General features: G+C 32.9%; 1 protein-coding gene and 1 long non-coding RNA gene across 2 annotated transcripts in view; both read left to right on the plus strand.

Moving 5' to 3' along the window:
* The window catches only part of LOC137634659 (uncharacterized), a 367,202-nt gene that overhangs the window by 34,227 nt on the left and 307,954 nt on the right, over positions 1 to 25,021 (plus strand). The gene's annotated exons all lie outside the window — the stretch shown is intronic.
* The window catches only part of LOC137634806 (ATP-binding cassette sub-family G member 1-like), a 31,627-nt gene continuing 23,754 nt past the window's right edge, over positions 17,149 to 25,021 (plus strand). The window contains exons 1-9 of the mRNA XM_068367354.1: positions 17,149 to 17,277; positions 18,931 to 19,048; positions 20,762 to 20,951; positions 21,943 to 22,088; positions 22,480 to 22,718; positions 23,049 to 23,177; positions 23,505 to 23,737; positions 23,897 to 24,065; positions 24,916 to 25,016. Of these exons, the coding sequence (XP_068223455.1) occupies positions 17,196 to 17,277; positions 18,931 to 19,048; positions 20,762 to 20,951; positions 21,943 to 22,088; positions 22,480 to 22,718; positions 23,049 to 23,177; positions 23,505 to 23,737; positions 23,897 to 24,065; positions 24,916 to 25,016 (1,407 nt within the window). The 5' untranslated portion in view covers positions 17,149 to 17,195. The remainder of the gene's footprint in view (positions 17,278 to 18,930; positions 19,049 to 20,761; positions 20,952 to 21,942; positions 22,089 to 22,479; positions 22,719 to 23,048; positions 23,178 to 23,504; positions 23,738 to 23,896; positions 24,066 to 24,915; positions 25,017 to 25,021) is intronic.

A 25,021-nucleotide genomic window follows, 5' to 3' on the forward strand; every position in this document is an offset into this window, starting at 1 on the left:
CTAAATTGTTGATTTTTTGCTGAGAACAAGGCCACAAACAAGAAATGAGACGTGTTATCATGTATGATTAGAAAAAAACCCATAAATTTTAATATTTGTCCTGCTTGTGTATATATGTATATATATATATATATATATATATATATAGATATATATATATATATATATATAATGTATGTGTGGGTGTGTGTACGAGTACATACAGTATACAGCTTATACAATACATTTATATAAATATGTGAATATAGTGTATATATATACATATATATGAATAAACATACATAAATGCATATGTATACATACATATATACTGTACGTATATATACATACATATTTTTAGATTTATATACATATGTATACAATAGATATGTGTTTATGTACACACACACACATATATATATATATATATATATATATATATACATATATAAATTTATATATATATATATATATATATATATATATATATATGCCATCACAATTAAACTTGCAATACAAACAAATGTTATTTCTAGCGTAAAAATAATGATGTTTGTCTCTGCTGATCGTGAAATTTATCATTATTCGTTTTTCACTTGGAAGTATTTTGAAATACTTTGTTATTTGTGTGTGTGTTTTTACATTTGTATTGTTGCAATGAACACCAATAATATGTAGTAATTGTGACTTATAGTTTGTGCTCATTTTTTTTAATCCCTCTTTTATATATATGTGACTCGAATTGAACCTGCACCTTTACTCTATGAGTTCATTTACCTTAACCTTTTTATATGTAATAATGTGAGTAGTTACTTTGCTTACATCGAGTTATGTTTATAGTGAGAAACTTAGTGTCACAGGTTCTTTTTTTTTATCACCAATCTCTCACTAACTGGTTCCTCAGGTAATCCTCAGACAGCGAAAAGAAAGTAAAAGTATTAAAAAAAGAGGCTGGATTAATGTCTTTATTCGCTCCCATTTTTAGATAACGCTACTTTTGAGTACCGCCAGTATTAGAAGTGTGTTTTTACACTCATGTTTTTTATGTTAATTAAGCTCAGTTAACCAAGAATGTTGATGCTTAGTAGAATTAAATTCGGAATAAATTTTAAAAAATAAACCATGGAACTTTTTGTCCAGCATAAAACGATAAGACGGACATGTCTGCAGAATAAGTATATTTCAATACCCCCCAAAAAAAAAAAAAAAAAAAAAAAAAAGAACCTTAAAGCGTATTTACCATCTGCTGATAGTAGCGAAGTTACAAAGGTTGGAAGTCAGGGTGAGCGTTGGAAAGGTCAGGTCGCTTCTTGTCCACCATTGATTGTCCAGTCTATATAAAGCGAGTCTGAAGGTTGAAAGTACAATGGAAGTTCATCCGTCAGGTCCACTGTGGAATGACAGTATGCTTAGCAATCTCGGCCTCTCAAGCATCTTTGATAAAAGTTAAAGACCCAGTACATTGAGTCAGGGATCTGCACTGTTGTTACACTGAGAGAGAGAGAGAGAGAGAGAGAGAGAGAGGAGAGAGAGAGAGAGAGAGAGAGAGAGAGAGAGATTGCATCTATTTTAGTAGTATTATTTAAGGGGTGTTGAACGATGCAGGATGATGCAAGAAAGCCAGTTTTGAGGAGTTAGTTTACTGCAGTAGAGAAGTCACCGTTTGTATCATGTAGACGTTGGACTGGGTTTAATTCCTTGATCTACTAATTTGGGGGTTTGCTCCGCTTTTAAATAGATGGCAATTTTGTTTACTACATGAGTAATCTCTCTCTCTCTCTCTCTCTCTCTCTCTCTCTCTCTCTCTCTCTCTCTCTCTCTCTCTCTTTTCACGGTGTAATTAGTAATTGACGATGGTCCTTAAAAGAGACAAGAAATGTTAAAAGATCCAGCTTATCCATGTCCAATTACTCGTGAGTCGCGAAGACAATATGATGGGAGATTACATTCGGGCGTCCCTCATTTGTATACTTGGAGTTGCATATATTTGTTTTCTGTCTAATCCTCTTACCAAGAAAGGAGTACCTAGAGAGAGAGAGAGAGAGAGAGAGAGAGAGAGAGAGAGAGAGAGAGAGAGAGAGAGAGAGAGACGAAATTTTTTGTCTTGCTTACAAAGCATTTATTACTTCTGAGATATTTGATTTTGAGACGAGTCCTCGAGTAGATGGATAATTAATGTTGTATGTTCTATTAATGGAATTTTGTATTTGGGAAGTAAGTAACTCCTAATAGGATAAAACTAAAACCTAGGTTTTTAATCCCAAAGTTACATGGCAACAGAGCTGTTGAACAGCTATAAACGGCACATGAACTCGAGCGAATACAATTGCCTATGCTTCACACACTCCGCAGAAAGTCCTCCACACCCAGTCATGGCATTGTTTGATGTAGTCTCTCTCTCTCTCTCTCTCTCTCTCTCTCTCTCCTCTCTCTCTCTCTCTCTCTCTCTCTCTCTCTCTTAAGTGTCCATTTGCATACGACAATTTCAAGTTTCCATACATTTTTCAGCTATAAGCATAGTTCAGGTCATTAATCATATCTGAACACCAGCATTACCATCAAAACTTAGTTTTCTCTCAATACATTTATTACTTATTGGTCAGCATTTTATGTTTTCTATATTAGAATTTAGCTTTTTTGTGAAATACTGAACCCCAAAACTTGAAACTGTTTCAAGTTAAACATAACACACGTGGACTGATCTAATGACAAACGGGTTTCAAGGGAATCTTAATTACTTGGTAATTATTATTATTGAGTGCGCTTAAATATATATTTTTTTTCAGTAATTGAATGAGTGAACACATATATTCTGGTTTTGCATTCCTTTTTGGCCGTCCCTTGGGATAAAATTAATTAACGTCGCTATTATTCCAGTACTACAGCAAGTATGATTAATGTCACTTGGCTTGCTCGTGGTCGTGCTAACAAATTTATAGTTTAGACTCTAGTTACCAAGGTTCAATTACCTCCTGGTAGATTTAAGGTTGGTCATTTGTTGTTTTACGTAATTTACCCTTTTCTTAAAATACTGTGTTCAATTATAGTCTGTCTTTATAGGTAGCCGTATTATTGATTTTATATGGCAGTGTAGACCTTTGTTATAGAATGCGTCATAAGAATATTGCGATATTCATTATAGATGTTCTATAGAGATGCACTTGGAAATTAGAAATATTCAATTCCAAAGATTCTTCAGTTTGTGTCAGGACGCAGCAAGATGTTCTCTTGCAATGATTTATTCAATTAGTTTTTTTTTTCCTGTTCAATACTTGATTTCTATTAAAGTGAAGCTGATTTTTTTCTTATGTAAGTTTGAATTTCTAATCAGATTTGATATTTTTAGACATGAATCTTCTAGTCCACGTGTTTTCTCCTAGTACTAATGCACTGAGCAAGTCATAAATATCAGTACATGTTTGGAATGTGAAAGAGTCAGCATGCTTTAGTACATTTTTTATCGTTACAGGTTTTTATTAGGGCATTTTTTTTTTCTTTCTTTTTTTTTGGAGGGGGTAGTCATTATTTGGCTTGATAAAAAAAATTGCATTTGATTTTCAAGGTTATGAGAAGAATAATTTTTCCTTTTATTGTTTTGAATCCTGTCAATTTATCATTTTTTTTTTATATAATAATTCTGATCTAATTTGTCTATTAAAGATTTTTACGCGTATTTACATTCATAAATAAACTTCCAAATTAAAATATGAGCAGGATCTTTGTACAGTGGCCTACGTTTCTCAGTTATTTGTAAAAATTACTTTTGAAATTTTTAGAACCTACAGTAGTTAAAAATGCCAATACTTAAAAAACCGAAAATAGCCGTATTTCAGTAACCAGATTAGTTGACTTCGTTGAAATAAATTTTATCACTGAGATAAGTTTACACAGTTAATTAAAGTTTACATACTGGGTATTGTACATATTTCCCTTTATAACAGGGTACCAGCATCCTCTCATGTATTCATTTATATTGGTAACATATCTATCTATCCATCTATCTATCTATCAATAAATATATTTATATATATGCATATCAGTATATATATATATATATATATATATATATATATATATATATGCATATCAGTATATATATATATATAGATATATATATATATATATATATATATATATATATATATGCATATCAGTATATATATATAGATATATATATATATATATATATATATATATATATATATATATATATATATATATATACTGATATGCATACTGTATGTATATGTTAGTATGTTTGTGTGTGTTTCATAGCAAGCAACGAGAGAAAAAGTGAAAAGACTTGCTTGGATTAGGAGGCTCCTTTCGTCTCATTGGTGACATCAACAGATTCGCACTGAGAATAGATATACAATGGCATCATATTTATACAGGAGAATGGGATCCCTTGATGATTCCAGATCAATCGGATTTTAGAAAAGAGGATAATACAGGATTAGTGGAAAACAGACCATAATTCCGGCAATCCTCTTTATTTTCACTTTCGTTGTTATAATACATGTTTTATGTTCATCTCGTGTCATCAGCTGTTGTAATTTTTGGACACACACACATACCTTCCACATATAATAAAGTGTAAGTTTCTGGATATATATATATATATATATATATATATATATATATATATATATAAATATGAGTGTGTGTGCATATCTATCCGTCACTTTTGTCGGGTAGCATACACTACTGTATAGATAGATATGTATATGTGTGTATGTATACATACTGGATATACATATATTTATTCGTACAGAAATACACACATACATTATATATATTTATCTCTCTCTCTCTCTCTCTCTCTCTCTCTCTCTCTCTCTCTCTCTCTCTCTCTCTCTCTCTCTCTCTCTCTCTCTATATATATATATATATATATATATATGTATGTATATATATATATATATATATATATATATATATATATATATATATATATATATATATACTTATAATGTGAGTTTGTACATTAAGGGAGTTACTTCCACTGCCTGTTGTATTGGTTTTTATTCAGTCGTTGCGTAACCTATGGGTCATAAAGAGACTTGAATTGTTTCTTGCTTTCTTGCCGATTTTTTCAGGAAGTAATCTTATGAAAATAAATTTTCCAGAATAATAAATATTAACTCCCTGACATTTCTATACGTCACTTACAGAGAGATTTACAGTTTTGACGCTGAATGATTCTTGATCAATCGCTCATAAAAAGAACGATTTGCTGATATCGGGATTATTACAAGAGCTTTTTTTAAGAGATAGGCAGTAAACTAACTCGTCTCTGACTCGAACAGATTCAAACTTTAGGTTTCTTGATTTTAGATAAAATTTCACTTTCGAGTAATTACCACGCTTCGATTTGATACGCTGTGCCATTTGCAACAATATTGGCTTTTGTCCGCTTGGTGGTCATCAACTAGATCTGTACAAAAAGCCTTTTTTTATGTTTACAAACATTCACAAAGTTTTTGCGCTATATAATTTACTCGTGTGTGTGTCATTACGTGCTATGACTTAAACCCCCCCTACTCTCTCTCTCTCTCTCTCTCTCTCTCTCTCTCTCTCTCTCTCTCTCTCTCTCTCGACCTTTGCGTGAAAAGCGCTCTCTTGATCTTCCCTGGATGACGGATTGTGCTACGTCTGTATTCATTGGCCGTTTAAGGATTCTCCTAGCAAATTCGGAGCAGCTATTTCATTTGCTAAGCACTTTGTAGTTATTATTCCAAAGATTATTACCTCCGACTAGCATATCTTGCTCATATTCGACTTCTCTCTCGTTAGTTTTTCTTTCGTCTCTTATCAGCAAGATTTTATAAATATTAATAGTAAAGCAATTCTCAGTGCAACATGTCTATCAATAAACAAGGAAACTATCAACCAAAAACCAAAAAGTTTCCTACAGGTGCCACATATATAATCTACTGTGTATGCATGAGCATATCAGCAAATGCCACACACAAAGAAATATTTATAATTCGGAATTATAGCAATGTTTAAGTTTTGAACCCCACCCAGAAACGTGCATTCTCCATGGTTGTGTTCAGTGTATGGAGATTAGTTCAAAGTAATTTGCTTATTACTATTATTATTGTTTGTTATTTTTATTGTTGTTATTGTTATCTGGATGATCATCCAGAATGACCATTTACGTGAGAAGCAAGGTTTTATAGAATAAAGTGATAGTGTGGATACTCGCAAAAGTTTAGCATCCATAGAATGTGGGTTGAAACAAGTTTAACACAAGAACAACAAAAGTATAATCGGATCATGTCAAAATATTTCATTCTATGCGATTGGTATTTATCTTGCTACAGGGCTGGAACTAACTAGTGCATGGATATGGTGGAACAGGTCGTACACCGTGATGATAAACACTATATGAACAAATCCAGCTTACCTGCAATAGGTAGAACCTTTAGAAAAAGAAGTCAGGTCAAGGATGGCAACAATAGTAGCGATTCCGTTCAATTATTTCAAGTAGCACATAGTTAGTTATCCGAGACATTCGTCGACCATACAATAAAATTGTATCAGAGTAAATGAACTCCATACACTGTAGCTTACACTTATACAGTTATCAGAGTAAATAAACTCCAAACGCTGTAGCTTACACTTTTACAGTCATCAGAGTAAATAAACTCCGTACACTGTACCTTACACTTATAGTTATCAGAGTAAATAAACTCCGTACATTGTACCTTGCACTTATAGTTATCAGAGTAAATAAACTCCGTACACTGTACCTTACACTTATAGTTATCAGAGTAAATAAACTCCGTACACTGTACCTTACACTTATAGTTATCAGAGTAAATAAACTCCGTACACTGTACCTTACACTTATAGTTATCAGAGTAAATAAACTCCGTACACTGTACCTTACACTTATAGTTATCAGAGTAAATAAACTCTGTACACTGTACCTTACACTTATACAGCTTGAAATATAAGTATAAAAAACTTGAAATATATAACGAGTGGAAGATAACCTATGGGAAAAGCCCAAAATATCTTAGGCAGTTTCCTCATTATCATGGGGCATGCCTCCATAAATATGAGAGATTGCTCGCGGAAACTCATGCATTTTTCATATTGCGAGGTAGATACGTAGTCAATAGCCAGCTTCTTATACTTTGCATATCTGATGCAAATAGCCAGGCTATTTCTCTCCTTCTCCATGCATCTTTTTTCGTAAGAAATATGCATAAATCTGGAATGCATGATATCTTTGCTGGAGCCATAAAAGGAATAACTATGAAACCTGAATTTTCTTATGACAGTGTAATGTGGATAGGATGATTTTATATATTCGCTTTTATGACATATATGTGTGTATATATTCATATGTATACAGTACATATATATATATGTATATATATGTGTGTGTGTGTGTGTATATATATATATATATATATATATATATATGTGTGTGTGTGTGTGTGTATATATATATATATATATATATATATATATATATATATATATATATATATATATATATATATATAATAACTTTTTAGGACTGGTTAATAAGGAAGGGAATAACTTATTTGTTCAGACAACTGAATCTGGCGGAAAATGTCTAAGGGTTATTTTGATTATGCTTCGAGGTAAATGAAAGCGATTTATTTTTCAACAGGAAACGAATATTTGTAGTTTTTTTTTTTTTATTCTTCGATATTAATCATAACTATTGCGTGATCATTATTTATCAAATTAAACTTAATTTCAAGTATTACGAAATTGAGTTACCCTTTCTGTTTTTTTGTTTTTAGACTTTTCCCTCTGATGATAAAGCAATTTTGAAACGTATATGGCGGACTCCCTTGATAGTTATCCCGCGATATTCTTATTAATGTGTTGAAATAATGATGCGTTGCCACTGAACCTTACAAAAATCGTAAACACTGATTTTAACGACCGATTTTTTTTTTATCACAAATAATAAAATCAAAGAGTTCAGGAATAACGTTGACCTTGGCTTCACAATATTCGGTTGCTGGGTAATCTTTTGATACATCATAAAATCACCGAAATGTAGTAATGCCATGATGTTATTTTTTCTCAAAATAGATTTATGTATTCAGTGACAATCTATGGGACTTGAATATCCTCTAATTATTGAGAGCACCTACAATTCTAAATAAACCTCGCCTTTCCACTTCCAAAATTTTCTTAAATCGGTTTGAAATCCTTAGATACCTAGGCTGAAATCCTTAGATACCTGGGCTGAAATCCTTAGATACCTTGACTGAAATCCTTATATACCTAGTCCGAAATCCTTAGATACCTGGGCTGAAATCCTTAGATACCTTGACTGAAATCCTTATATACCTAGTCCGAAATCCTTAGATACCTGGGCTGAAATCCTTAGATACCTGAGCTAAAATCCTTAGATACCTGGGCTGAAATCCTTAGATACCTGGGCTAAAATCCTTAGATACCTGGGCTGAAATCCTTAGATACCTGGGCTAAAATCCTTTGATACCTGGGCTGAAATCTTTAGATACCTTGACTGCAATCCTTAGATACCTGGGCTGAAATCCTTAGATACCGGGGCTGATATCCTTAGATACCTGGGCTGAAATCCTTAGATACTTTGACTGCAATCCTTAGATAACGGGCCTGATATCCTTAGATAACTGAGCTGAAATCCTTAGATACCTGGCCCTTTCTTTTTTATTTGTTTTCCTCACATAGACATATTTTAAAAATTTTATCAAGAGTTAAAAGAAATAACATTTGTGACCAACACGATTGAAGGTTGAGACCTCGAGGTGTTGCTTCAGTCGTGAGTTCCTTACTCCTCCCTTCCTCTGAATTTCAATGCTTGCCTTCCTACCACACATTTCTTATATGGGGCCGTGATGTTTGTTACACCCTTGCGTAAATATGCTTGTTATAGAAGCTTAGTTTTAATAATTGTATAACTTAAAATTAATAACTGAATATTACAAGCAGATGGTCACAAAATAGATATTAAAAGCGTATTTTTCAATTTTTTCGTGAAGCAGCCTTAAAAAGTAAATATTCTCCGATACAGGCGTAAAAGAATAATAATAATAATAATAATAATAATAATAATAATAATAATAATAATAATAATAATAATAATAATAATAATAGAAATAAAAATCTATCTGTTGGCAAACAAAATATCTTGCTAAAATAGATTCCGATCTGTGTTCCATACCAGAGAATATACTGATATATATCAAAAGACGTCCCTCCATCTCCTCCCTTCTTTTTTTATTATTATATCAATTGTATCTTTCCCACACACTTACCCAGAGCCTTTTATCGATTTTTAACAAAATTCTACTTGTTCTTATTTGCTGGTGATTTTTCACCACTTTCTTTTTCGTTGTCTGGTGACTCAGTTATGTTGACATTTGAGTGACACCCTTCTCTTTGTACCAAGTTCTTGTGTGTTCTTTGACCTATAGCGAAATATCTATGTAGGATGTTCAGCTTTTCTTCTGAGATTATTCCTCTAGTTATTATTGATCTAATATTATGAAGGAATGTAAACACATATTTCACTTACTTTAGGTAAGTGTTTGTGTTTTAATTTGTGTCTGAGACAGTTGTGGATTATATATCAATATGTCCCTAAATACCTGAGGGTCTCGAGTAAAGATACATTAATCTGATCACTGGCTCTCTTGAAAAGATTGATTTTAAGAGAGGGCCAATATTACGTTATTCCTTAGGTGTAATATATATATTTTACATCATGACACAAATCGTACCGTGACTTACAACTTTTTCTCATTGCTGACTATTCCATCGTATTGAAGTTCATGTGACATTGCAATATATCTATCAAATTTACAGTACGGTAAATTCTAAGTTTTGACTAACATGGAAGATCCCCTAAACCCTGCTGGATGAACTGTCGCGTTCTTTCTACCTTTGTGTGTGTGTGTGTGCCACCCCCGGATTCTTCTGAATGTCAGACGTGCGACCTATTCCCCTTCGTTTGTTCTGCTTTAACGAAGAACAAATTGGACTTGCCCCTTAATACCCTGCCAAGTACTTCCAGTCCGTTATTGTAGCAGTGGCCATTTTGCCAAGTGCTTTTGCATTTCCATATTTTTTATTATGTGAATATGTTTTGATTTTAATCGTGAAGGAAATGCAAAGGACAAATGGTTCGGGGATTTGTTCTTTGCATTATTAACTTGAATTTTTCTTTTTATAACTGTCGTATGTGTTTTTGAAGTGGCCTTATATTTCATATGTACATTTTAATACATTGTTTAATGATGGAGTTAAGGTGATATAGTTAAGGCAGAGAATTTGTATGTTTATTTGTATGCTCCTTGAAATTTTTTTTAGGGAAATAGGTATTTTGTATAAATGTTTTGCCATTGCTTATTGTACGTTAAAACGTTTAGATTACCAAGTTGTTGTTGATAATGAGATCGTCCGAAAACTATGCAGTTAAAAAAGGCACATAATCTAAAAGGGTTGTGCGGTTCCAAATTGGGAGTTCGAGTTAATAAGAGAAATTACCAGAAAACATCGTTGGCAGTCATATTCATAATGGGTTTTCAGGTGTTCTGAAAAAAACTTTAAAACCATTTATATTTATTTTCGCCCATAATTCCAAAGAAAAGAATATGAAATCCCCATAAAATAAAATACACATACTAGAAATGTCTCTGTCATTTATTAATATCAAAGAAGAAATCATAACTAGTGTTTAAAATTTCACCCCCTTCAGTATAACAACGAAGAGAAATGCGCGTGTGTAAAATGTGCATAGTACGTAATTGTATCGAAATGCTAAGCCAAATATCGCATACAATGTTTCTACGAACAAAATTGTCAATCAATTACCAAATATTAGTTTATAAAGGATTACAAACTAACTTACCATCCAAAGAATTTTACCAGTGGTAACTGGCAACACCGCACCAGTAAGACTATAACATCATACCAAAATGATTATACCTCCAGTTGCGTGACCATTAACGGATAATGGCGTTGCAGAAATCTGCTAAAATGCGAGTCTGGCATGATTGAAGCTAGCAACAAAAGCTGTAACAACCCGGCCCACTTCATTACCTCCACACACTGAAAAGACTTTTTTTATCTTAAATGGAATTGTCATTGTCGACAGATTTGAATTCTTATAGTGAAGATTGATTATGTCCAAAATCAAAAATAAGGTAAAATCACTAATAGATATGCTTCTGGGTTTACATATGCATTGTGTCCTGTCTAATGACTATCGCACAGCATGGTTTATTTATATAATATGCTTTTTATATGGAATATGGGGATTTTTATGATTATGATATGTTTCGATATTTGGTTTATCTGTAATTTATAGAGTATATCAAAACCTTTATTATATTTACAAAGATCAACATAGTAAAAAAGTGTTTTGTTTGTGACAAGGCTCGTAAAGGCAAAATAGTAAACGTGTGAACGAAAATCTAAAGATCTTGTGATTGTAAACCAAAAACTATTTTGCACCATGAGACCGGGTTTCCTGTAGGGAGGCTCTCCTGTCAATCTTCTCTAGAATAGAGTTCAATAAAAGAAATGTCAGATTTCAAAAACTACACCTCCTCTGAATCACAAGTTCCTACCTTTGTCCCTTTTATCCCCAACATTTTGATGTTGCTATCAATGAAGTGTGACAATGTTTCGTCACTAGAGTATTTTACTCCCTGTCCATAACTAAGCAATTATTTTTCTATTCTCTTTTATTCTCAGAAGCCAACGCGCGCCAGAAAAAAAAGGACAAAAGTTTAGAGTTTTAGTAATGGGTTCCAATTAGATAATGTATGAACAGTACGTTATGTTTATTGTTGTTTTTTGCTCTTTATATTATGGTTTTTAGATTTTGTATACATTGTCCCTTCATTTCTTTCAATACCGTATCATGTGCGTAATATTTCAAGTGAGTATCTATAACGAGACTTTTACTTTTACTTCACTTTAATAGCTGTTTTATGATCTTATCACACATTAAAACCCTACGGCCTACATCACCTAAAAGATCTGTTTGTCGTAGGCATTCTTAGGTATTTAGAGTATTATACAGCGTATCCCACATTAATTGTCAAATCCACAGTTTGAAAGCTATTAAAGAAAACAGTCATTTAGCCATGTTTTAGTTATCGCTATGTTGGATCATTTCTCATTTATCAATTCTCCAATTTGAATCGTTTTATAACCAATAGATTGAATATTTACATAGCCTCAATTTATGACGTTCTTAGTATTCTGCTAGTCTCGTCAATGTCCAAAGCTTCACAATTTCTTGAATTCCCAATATCATCATTTTGTTATTTTACTTTAACACATTTAATTTCATGAGAGGTGCATTCCTTGGTGTTATGATTTCCTGCAGTATTTATCATTAGTCTTAAACTTCGTCTTTTTCAAAATGTCAATTCCTTTGACAGTGAAAGCAGGTGATCGCGTGGTACCTATCACGTATCTTATACGTGGCCCATCACAATATAAATTTGTCGCCATTACATGAATAGACTTTCGAATTTCAGGATCACATTTTAGCATGAAGGGGTAATCTCATCCACCGCACTATTCTTGAATAACAGACTTATCTTTTATACATTCTCTATCGGATCCAAACAACGATTCCTATGAATCAAAGTATTAACTGCATCGCCTTCATCACTAGATACATTGCATATTATTTTTTTAGATTTCTAATTTTTCTCGTTTGTAATCAGCAATCATGTTTTGAATCTTGTTTACGGCTTCGTCTCTAATCCTGTCATCAGCGAAATTTCCATTTCCATTTGGAGTGTATCTCGTATTAAGAATTGGTATTTGTTTGAGTGCTTTTTCAATCACATTTTTCCTGCTGATGATTTTAGTTCATGCTGCTGTGGATTTGATTTCTAATAATCTTTTTTCATTAACTTTTTCAGCATATGTCATTTTCCCATTTTGGGGGCTATCAGTGTTTGAGGTGTTAATTCATTCAATATTTTTCGCGAGATTATAAAATTTTTCAATAAGATTGTCTGATTTTGAATCAATAGTCTGTGTAGCATCCGTCGAGTCAACAACGACACTCCCAAAATCCCGATGTTGCTCTTTAATTCAGCAATTCTCGCATCGCGTTCTCTTCTTGTTTTATGTTTCTCGTCTGTGGCTCTTGCTCCATTTCTTAGATTTTCGCCTCAATCCCTTCCTCTTTTTTATTGCAATTTTAGCTTCATTTATATATTCAGGACAGAGTAATAGTGTATTGTCTATAAGTGCATCACTAGTGCTACAGTGGCATCCATATAGACACTTCTTGTACAAAAATCGCATCCTATCCTATCTTTGCCCTTTCCCTTTGCGGATCCACACGAGTGGCAATATCCTGCCATGATTTAGTTTTATTTTAACTCAAGTTACTCTGTAAGAACACTACGATTTCAAAGTTTTCATCTACGTAAGTAAATTATAACAAAGAGTAAGAAAGCACCGCTATGTCAATATTTTAGTACGTCTTCCACCATTCGTGTATCTATTTTCGTTTACCGTTCCAGTATTTGAACTTTTCTTTTTCGAAAATTTTCAAATTTCACATTAAAGTAAAAATTTCTTACTGATCTGCGTTATGTCATGTTATCATAATAACACCCCCCCCCCTCTATCTATCTTGGTGGTATGTTCTTTCCGATCAGACACAGGTACCAAGAAGTTAGTGAGTGTTACTTTTGATTCCTTATAATTCTAGTCTTCTGAAATCAACAACAATGACAATGCCAACAACAGTGATGATGATAATGGTAATATATCAACAGCAATGACAATGCCAACAACAGTGATGATGATAATATATCAACAAGAATGGCAATGCCAACAACAATTATGAGGATAATGATAATGCCGGGGACAATTTTAATCATGATGACGCTAACGAATCTTCGAAATGATGACTAAACAGAGCGCAAAGGGTTTTTGACGGATATCGGTTGCTGTAGAGTCCTTGTCCCATTGATTACCATAGCCGGCGAGAGGATGTTGATTTAATTGGACTGGTGGAGTGAAGAGCCATTAGACATCACGACAAAGGCTTCTGGAAAGCACTGTATTCACTCGTCCCTCCTCCTGAACCCAGTCGATACTCCAGATTTCAGCGATCGGGCACGTCTTGCCCCCCACTCCAGTGCACGAGAGTGTTTCGTCATCTTGACACCAGGGGGTTTTCTTTGTTTTCCCCAGTTCAACTTACATGGTTTCTTTAAGATTTTTTTCCACTGAAAATCTACTGACCTACTTTTTATCTTTATGAAGCGTATTTTCAAAATACAGTTTACAGTAGGCTACCGTACGGGAGAATTCTGTATAACGTGATTTGTAAATGTACTGAATTTAAAGCATTTACGATCGGATGTAGTCTTCGTTGCATTAATTCTTTTGTAGTCGTATAAGGGTAATGCTGTCGGTGAGCCTCACGCGTTGCACTGTAGGCATTATTTAGGATCTTCGCACCATTCCTTATACCCTCAGCTCGACTTGCCTTTTATCATCCTCCTTAACTCTGTTCCTGCTGCTTTCTTTCATCTTGATGTCCAACCTCGTTTAACTTTATAATTCATATTGTAACTCCAAGGTTTTCCCCCCAGTTGCACTTGGGCCCTGAATGACCCGAAGGCCCCAGGACCGGACTACATAGCCCTAATTCAAAAACCCATTTATTCTCCCTAATGCTGAGGTACAGCCTGTTCTGTATTACATCAACTATACATATCATTACTGTGTTCGTTCTAACCTTGCAGAATATGTCAGGAAATTTAATTAAGACATCAGTTTTTTATAACTGTTCCTTGTCCAAATTAAAAATTTAATCTATGTACAAACTCCTGTAATGTTATTCGATTCCTCAAACTATTGTCACCTTTATAAAGATCGTATTTATCTGATGGGAGTTGTATTGAAAGGATATTTCCTTAGATCTGTCCCTTGAAAAAAGAAAAATCGGTGTCATGTTTTGTCGCGCACTTTTTACCTTTGCTCTATCCGGAGACCTTACTTGAAAAAAGTCGCTTCCTTTTATTTTATTTTTGTCTGACACTGGGTTAGCGAGACAGTTTATGTGCAAGCCATTGTTATTTCCTAGTACGTAGGTACGTAACTTTTGGAGAGATCTAATACTGGCACGTATTTTAGTGTTAGTTTTATTTTTTTTATTTAAAGACGTTCTTGTTCTCTAAGTGCTTAGATAATGTAGATTTAACGATAAACGCATTACGCTGTGTGATACGCGAAATATCTAAGGATGTACACAATAAACTGATCTTGTAGGTCTGGCAGAGCGTATGGTTCCCCTGTGTGATAGGACCAGGAAAGTAGCTCTTAAAATAAATGGCTGTAAAACTTTCCACCACAAATTACACACACACACACACACACACACACACACATATATATATATATATATATATATATATATTATATATATATATATATATATGTATATATATATATATATATATATATATATGTATATATATATATATATATATATATATATATGTGTGTGTGTGTGTGTGTGTGTGTGTGTGAAACTTCTGTTTCGTATCATAATGGTGGTGATACCAATACACCAATGCGTTGAACTATTTAATAAACGAAGGTCTTGAATTTTGAATTGCATATTAAAAAAAACAATATGTAGAAAGGGCATTAAAACAGAGGAAGTACGTTTAATTCTTCTTTCTTAAAACAATAATGTTCTGCTCAATAGCAGGTTGAATAAACACCGTTATTGCTGGGCTTCATATTACCCAGGATATCACCATTCACTACAGTTATTTCTATATTCTCTGTAAAACGTTAATCTTATAGAGCCTCGTGAATATTCTTAGCATTATGTCTCCTGAAAAGTTAACTTTATTATAAGAAATTACCTACCATGCCACCTGGGAACGACCTGCTAGGGTTGATACAATTTGCTGGTGTCACTCAAAGTTAAAAGTCTATATTGCCGTTTAGGTTAACTTGATACCGAGTATGATAGCATATAAAGAGGTTATGATCCAGTCAGTTAGAAGCGATCAGAATGACGGTCTTTAGTATTCCAACTGCTTTCCTTAAAAAACTTTCGTAAAATCCAATATTCTAGGTCATTATATAACTATAGTCAATTCTTTTTAGTGAGGTAGATTTGTACCAACTCGCAGGGGTGCCCTTTTAGCTCGGAAAAGTTTCCTGATCGCTGATTAGTTGGACAAGATGATTCTAACCAATCAGATAGCAAGAAACTTTTCCGAGCTAAAAGAGCACTGCTGCGAGTCAGTTCAAATGCGCCTCATTAAAAAAAATGAGTATAGTAATTCCCACAATGTGTGCAGTTTTTCAGTTTGATGTTGAACATTAAATCGTCTGCCATTGTCTCTGTATATAATCTGTGCGTTTTTTCAATATATTTAAAAAAAAATAGTTATGTTATATATTAAATGATAGATCTTATTGGGTATATCAAGGTTGAGGTCATTGGGGGAGTTGAACACTCGCATGTATAGAGTCAATCTTTTCATATGTCATCAATGAAAGGTCATACTTTTGAAGGCTATGAAAATGACAATTTTAAAGCCGTCCCCAATGATCAAGCGGAGGTCAATGAGGTAAAAAAGGGAATTGTTTAAAATTATTCTATGCATAACAGAAGATATATTGCAGATAATAACACATTGGTGTTAGCAAACACCTTATGTGAATGAACGCGAAAATAAATGTGACGAGAGAGAGAGAGAGAGAGAGAGAGAGAGAGAGAGAGAGAGAGTCAAAGTCAAAGTCAAAGTCAAAAACCTTTATTCCATTATAAAATGGTTATTCTGTTACATGAAAATATAAATTATTTATATAAAATTCACAATAACTGTATTGTAAAAATCTAGGATATATATACATTCAAGTAAAATTTAAAAAATATTGCTTAAGTTTCTTTTTGAATAAATCAGAACTAACATTTATACATTTTCTTATTTCCAGAGAGAGAGAGAGAGAGAGAGAGAGAGAGAGAGAGAGAGAGAGATAGAGATGTTTATTATGTGCGATAATTCTGAAAATAGTCTTAAAGAAACATTCAAGGAGAGGAGTAACATCTTATTAAAACTAACACATTCAATACGTAAAAATAATCGCCTTCTTTCCCTTCCTTCAGCAACGACCTCCGGAAGAAAGTCGTCAACGGTGCCAGCGCGGGTGTCATCATGTCTCACCTTCCCAAGAGACCTCCTGTCGACATCGAGTTCTGCGACCTCTCGTACTCCGTGTCAGAGGGCAGACATAGAGGTGGGCATATTCCTTCAGAGGATTTTGTTTAAAACTTAACTTCCTTTTAGAATGTAAAAAAAATTATTTGAATTTAAAACTATCAACTGGAATAGGCGTTTCTTCGGATATTTTCAGTAAAAAATAGTTCTTTTAAATATTTGAAGTTAAAAGGGCTTTCGAGTATTCTTTATTATGATATTTCTCAGATTTTTTTACAAACCCTTGCAATATACGACGACGACAATGATGATAATTTTATGAATTTTAAAATCTTAATTTATTATTATTATTATTATTATTATTATTATTATTATTATTATTATTATTATTATTATTAATGTCACTAACATTTCCTATATTCCGAATATTTTATAAAAGATATTTCTCTTCGATTTAATAGAAAAATTATTCTATTTTATGTGTAGAAACCTTTCTTTGAATTTATCGAAATGTGGCTTCTTGTATCTGTTTAAGCGATTTTCCACTGCGATCCCAGTAATCGCAATGCATTCTCATCAGTAATTATTTTTCTATGAAATATATCAAGAAAAAGTTTAATTGGACACCTGATTCAATTGTTTATTTGATGTTTTGTTTGACCCTCTGTCAGAGAATGAACAATTCACGTAAAGGATGATTTTTTTGTGAAACATTTCAAATCTAAGCCCCCAGAATGCTTAGCAAGTTACTTAAATCTGTGAGCATTTGCACTTTAGTTGCCTTAGTCTGCTATTTAAAAGACACCTGACAATGTCATCGTTTTTAACCTTGCTTTCACCAATTTAATGTTCAGTTTTCCCGGCTTTGATTATCATTACTTTGTAATCAATTCTTTGTTCATAGCATTGTAAATATCGAAATGATTTGATTTAATCTTTCTTTCCTTATTTCATTTCTGCCGTAAGAATTGTTATGTCAAAAGAAAAAAACCGAAATACTTAGGAAAGTAAATGTTAACAGTTTTAAATAAATATAGATATTTTTTTCATTATAAAGAATGGGAAAGATAAATATATACACCAGAATTCAGATGAAAAATGCAGCCAAAGTTTATTATTTGGTATTTAAGGGCAGCAACGCCCTCGAAGGTTACTCACTGTGTTATATGATCTATCTGATATTGTATGTCAGAAGTGACAAACATTTTGGTGTCATAAACAAGATGAATAAGATTGAATTATAGATATTACATCAAAATCACGTGATTGCTAAAAGTGCTTTTGTGAAGTACAGTATTTTTTCTTGTTAAGTGATTTGGAACACCTTTCTCTCTTTTAATGTATATTTGAATAGTTTTCTCAATAATCCGAAACTTTGTGAATTATCTTTATTCTTTTTCAGAAAATCTTTATTTGACCTAAAATATTGACTTTGAAAATCACAAGTTGCAGTAGACACAATAAACTTGAAATATTTTGAGGAAGGCGTTATTTGAAATATTAGTTATTGCACGAATACCTTATTCAGATGGTCATTTCCAACAGTATATAAGACCCTTTTAAAAATTTTGTCATGATAATTTATATGTGAAACTTGTCTCAAATTATTTTTGGGCAAGTTTGGTGATATTTCAACAACCTATGAATTGCAATTATCTGTGAGTATCTTGTCTTTAAAAGTATTAAGAGATACACCTATAACCTTATTATGACAATCTACATTTGGTTTTAGGTTACAAGACTATCCTGAAGGGAGTCAGCGGGAGCTTCAAGTCTGGCCGCCTAACAGCTATCATGGGACCCTCCGGAGCAGGGAAGTCAACTCTCATGAATATAACTGCCGGTTACAGGTAAAGTTTCACTTCCCCTGGTCCTTTTACAAAACTGTTGATTTGTTATTTATATTTAAGTATTTTCCCATATCAGGATTTGCTGAATTTAAGCAGGTTATTTTAATTGATAAATATGTATATATCTTTTAACAAATGGCATGTATGTATCAATAATGCCAATGGTTATCAAAAGTATTTAGCATAACTAACTTTGACTTAATTTAACGTATATTTTTTACTGTCCCACGTAACTTCAATATGGAAATCAATATCTGCTGACACTTGCAATGATCATAGTTCCAACTCTCCCCCCCCCCCCATAAGAAATAAACAAGTGTGTCGCATTTTTTTTTTTTGGGGGGGGGTGGCTTTTGAAGGAGATAGCTGTAGCTAGGATAAGATCCTTGCTCTTAAAGCGGATAGCTTCGAGAACCACTTCCCTCCCTGTGCAGTACCACTGTATACATGTGACACTTCAATTCTCGAGCGTCCTGTTTGACATGGCTACTGCATTTGTGCATGCATTTCCGAGATGCCACTAAGGGATAAACTGGGTTTACTTACGTAATGGAGATATGAAATATATATATATATATATATATATATATATATATATATATATATATATATATATATATGTGTGTGTGTATATATATATATATATATATATATATATATATATATGTGTGTGTGTGTGTGTGTCATCAGTTGTTACTAGTCCACCGCAGAACAAGGGCCCCAGACATGTCCTTCCACTTGTCTTTTTATGGTCTTTCTAAAAATGCCGGTTCACACCCGCAAACTTTCTTAGTTCCTCAATCTATTGTCTTCTCTTCCTTCCCCTGCTTCTTTTGCAGTCTCTAGGGATCCATTCTGTTATTCTTACTGGCCATCTATCATCTGTCATGCTCATTAAATGTCCTTCCCAGTGTCCTGCCCATGTCCATTTCTTTTTCTTACGTGTTGTTAGAATATCTTCTACTTTAGTTTGCTCTCATATCCATGTTGCTCTTTTCTTTTTCTGTCTCTTACTATTGTTCCCATCATTATTCTTTCCATAGCTCTCTAAGTTGTAACTAGCTTATGTTCTAAGGCTTTAGTAAGGCTATAAGTTTCTGATGCATAAGTAAAAACTGGTAGGAACTTCTTATTAAATACTTTTTTATAGAAAGCGGCATTTTACTTTTTATAATTTCATTTTGTTTACCAAATGCTCTCCATCCCATGCTTATCCTTATTTTAATTTCGATTTCATATCATGGGCAAAGATTGTCTGTCCTAAATACTTTATGTATATTCATTAACAATCTCCAGTGGCTCATCCATAACTCTTATTTGTTATCTCTCTGTATTTTCATTGAACATCATCTTAGTTTTACTCATAATTATTTTCATTCCTACATTTCTGTTTTCTCTATTCAAATCATCTATTATCTTTTGTAATTCCTTACAAGCACAATTATGTCATATGATATATATATATATATATATATATATATATATATATATATATATATATTATATATATATATATATATATATTGGTGGCATAGTTAGAAATTTGCATTAACAAAGTTGATGAATCACCAAAACCTTTTTTTCCTGGAATAGCAATAAACTATTGTATTCATAAAATAGCTCAAGATTGCATTGAATAATTGACCTTTTTTTCAGGATGTACCCAAGACCTAACAATTTTAAGAATTATTATTCTTAACTTTCCATCAACAGAATTAGCAACGTAGTTGGATCAATCACAGTCAATGGCAGAGAGAGGAATTTGCGTAAGTTTCGCAAGATGTCTTGTTACATAATGCAGGATGACCATCTCCACCCGCACCTTTCCGTCATCGAGTCAATGAATGTGTCAGCCAACTTGAAACTTGGCGATCGCATGTCTCGTCACCAAAAGGAGGAAGTAGTAAGTAGTATTTCTTATTGTTGTGTTTATCAGTTTACAGGTCTTGGGCATATTTTTGAAATTCATTTAAAATTTTAATCAGTCAGCTCTATATCGATGGTGATAGTTTGATAATAAAATGGTTATGAGATATAACTGCCCCCTTGTAAAGTTGCTTGTTATGCTTTAGTTTGAATCAAATTCATAGATCAAATTGTTATTCATTAGTAAAGACAGCTCCCTACTTTGGTGCTCAAGGAGTAAGTTCCCATGCTGGGAAAAGACCAAATTAAATTAACCTGAAAGATTTGGTGCAGTATGAAGTTTATTTGTCATTTAGGCTGGCAAATGTCTCTTTTATGCTTATCAGTGAACGTGGCATTCATTCTAAGGAGGTTAAGTTAGAAGGCATGTTTTATTAACAATCCCAGTCGTTTCCCTGAAGTTCATAATGTTTATCGTTAGTCATTTGTTTTTAGAAATGGGATTGTGGGTTACTGGATATTAAAATATTAATGGTACAGTATATATAAACCTCAAGCTAAAATGTTCAAGGATAAAGATGAAATGTGATAGTGATTGTATAATTATGTTAATGATACAGTATACTGTATATGAATATTTAGTGGGTAAAATTTTCATTGATAAATCAAGTTATGTATGTAATTCATTAGAATTAATTTTTACAAATTAATTTAATTAAATTTAATGCTGTATATGCTCATGTGACAGAATCACATCACAGACTTCAATAACATGAGTTATATGAAAGATAATACAACGTTTATTATGTTGCATTGTATTTTCAATTGAGTGTTATTCTGTTGTATAGTATCTCATCAATGGAAATTTGCATACTGAGCTGACTGCAAAGTAGAAAGAATTAAAGTACAGTAGTTTAGTAGGTTACTACAGAATATCATATTAGCATGATGCCACAAACATAAAAAACAAATCTGGTTGTCTATCATAGTACAGTAATGAAATGTCATTGGTATTGTTTCTTTTACAGATAAATGAAATTTTGGAGACACTGAGTTTGACTGAATGTCGAGACACCAGAGCATTGAACCTCTCGGGTGGCCAGCGCAAGAGGCTCTCAATTGCCTTGGAATTGGTTAATAACCCACCTCTCATGTTTTTTGATGAGCCAACTAGGTAATTAATGTCTATTCATTAAAATCTCTTAGTATTTTGTCACTGTTATGTATAGTATAGTATTCAATATAAAGTCGAGCCATTACTGAAAAATTTATCACTGCTAAATTGTATTTGTCAGTGAAACTTAATAAAATGTTTCCATATAGAAAGAAATCATTTAGTTTATCTAGAAAAGGGCTACAAATTATTTGTTTTGATGAACTTTTCATTAAAATATGAATGTGTGTCAATAACTCTAGTAGGTTTATCTCCAGATAATTACGATACTATTAAAACTTGAACAGTGCAATACTGTATTACATTATTAAAGCAAGTAAGGGTCCGATGTTGAGTAATGTCTCTATTGGTTGACTATTACTGGTGCTTTAAAGCTTATCTTCTTCAACAGTGGTCTTGACAGTAGTAGCAGCTTCCAGTGCATCAACTTACTCAAGACTTTGGCCCAGGGAGGACGTACTATCATCTGCACTATTCATCAACCATCAGCCAAACTATTTGAAAAATTTGACTACCTTTATGCACTGTCAGAGGGACAATGCATTTACAGAGGAGCAATTCATGGTCTGGTACCATTCCTCGCAGCAATGTCATTGGAATGCCCTTCATATCATAATCCAGCTGATTTCAGTAAGTAGCCTTTACTAACACCTTCAAATGAATAAATACTGTATTGTAATTTTAATACATTTTTTATTTCTTGAAAATTTTCAAAGAAAAAATAATCATAATGAATTATCCTCTTGCTAATTTGATGTAAACATTAGGACATTAACAAACCTTTAGAAAAGACATCTACTTATATAGGTAATTAATGAAAATGTCCAATAATGGCATCTCCATTCCAGATGGATATTAATGTATCATTTAAAAATAGAAAACTCTTGTAGTAGTAGTTACTCTTATTTAAAGCAAAAAGAAATTTTCAGTTGAATCTAAATCCATATTTCTTTACCACAGTGATGGAAGTTGCTAGTGGAGAGTATGGAGAGTTCACCCACAAACTCACAACAGCAGTAAGATGTGGGAAGTGTGACAACTTAGGCCCAGACACCCATCTTGGAGTTGTTGCAAAGCAACACACTATAGGTATGTGTCACAAACTCATAATAAGTAGTTCCATTCTAGTTACATGAAATTATAAAAAAGATGTTTTAATATGTCTTTCACTTCTGGAATACTTCCTGTTTATAACTGGGAATATTGTTTTATTTTGTGTGCTAGATTCTGCCTTTTAGGTCCCAAGTTGATAGCCTTTTTCTTCTTTTCTCAAGAGAGTAATCCTGCAATCTTATCATGCTCATCAGGTTTTCAGATTTTTGTACCCTAAATTCCCATATATTTCTATTGTAGTTGTTAATAGTAATATTTGATATTGCTATGAATTATGAATAACAGCATAAAATTTAATTTCAGCAAATGAAGATCACAGAGAATCCGGAGGAGGAGGAGGTGGCGGTGGTGGCGACAGTGGCGGAGGAGGGGGAGGTGGTGGTGATGCAAGAGTCAATATTCCTTCTACGAGGCATTATTTATTGGTATCAGAAGATGAGAGTATTGATGATATTCCTAACTCCTTCCCAACATCGGGTTGGAAGCAGTTCGTCATTTTATTCAAGCGTACCTTTCTTTCAATTATCAGAGATGGGGTAAGAGTGAACTCTTATTCATTGATAAGAGTGATGTAGATATTGAAGAAATTATATTCTGTAAATAATATTTGCTCTGAAAGCTATAACTGTAGATGCTAAGGTACTTTAGAGAATTCTACCCGATTTTGAAAAATAATGACCAACTTTTCTCAACAGATGCTGACGAAAATGCGTATCTGCTCTCATACACTGATAGGTCTTCTCATAGGCCTTTTGTATTACAACATTGGCAATGAGGCAAGCAAAGTTTTCAACAACTCAGGGTGCTTATTCTTCTGTATGCTTTTTCTTATGTTTACTGCCATGATGCCTACTATTCTCACATGTAAGTACTGAAGTGCCATTTGTAGAGACTTGTAAATAATGTTATACTATAGTTGCTATATTTTAGGAGCCTAGCTTAAGATAGTAATTTCCTAGCAAAACGCTACATAAATAAACTTTTAAGCTTTTGACAAATACTGTAGTAAAGAAGATCACTAAGTAAATTGCTACTCATTTATGGAACCACATAATTACTGTAGCACTTTGTATTTGCACCAAATTATACTTCACTTGAAGGCAGCATTCCTGAGCAACGTTGCCCAAATTCCTAAACTTAATCTAAAATAAAAATTTAGATGACAAAAGATGTAAAACAAAGGATGCAATAGCTGATCATAAAAATATATGAACTGTAATCACAAAGGTTGTGATTACAGTACAGTACTTACATACAGTTGTCTTGTAATGTAATGAGATGTACAGGCATTATGATTGATTGATTGTCAGAACACAATAATCTGTACATAAACTGTGATCACAGAATTAAAGGTTATTCAAATCTAATCTGAAAACACCCTAGTATCTAGTACTGTACAGCATGGAGTATTGATAATTTTATATCAGCACTATTGTTATTTAAAGAGATTTATCCTCTGCACTTGGCAATAGAAGTCAAATACTGAATATGGATCAGTATCTGACCTGACATTCCATAATTTACTCTTTTCATATTGAAGGACTCAGAATCTGCTCCGGTGCTTTTATACATCTTCAAGACAAATAAGTTGACTACCACTGCCTTAATTGTAACCTGACAATATGATGTGCAATAAAAATAATTTGCTAGACCTTGATAAGCTTTTAACAAACATAAATTTGTATATTAAATTTTTGATAATTTGTTTTTTCAGTCCCTTTGGAGATGAATGTATTTATTCGCGAGCATCTTAACTACTGGTACTCCTTGAAGTCGTATTACTTGGCTAAAACTATGGCTGATATGCCTTTTCAGGTAAA

Source organism: Palaemon carinicauda, chromosome 45, assembly GCF_036898095.1.
Source record: "Palaemon carinicauda isolate YSFRI2023 chromosome 45, ASM3689809v2, whole genome shotgun sequence".
Lineage (NCBI taxonomy): Eukaryota > Metazoa > Arthropoda > Malacostraca > Decapoda > Palaemonidae > Palaemon > Palaemon carinicauda.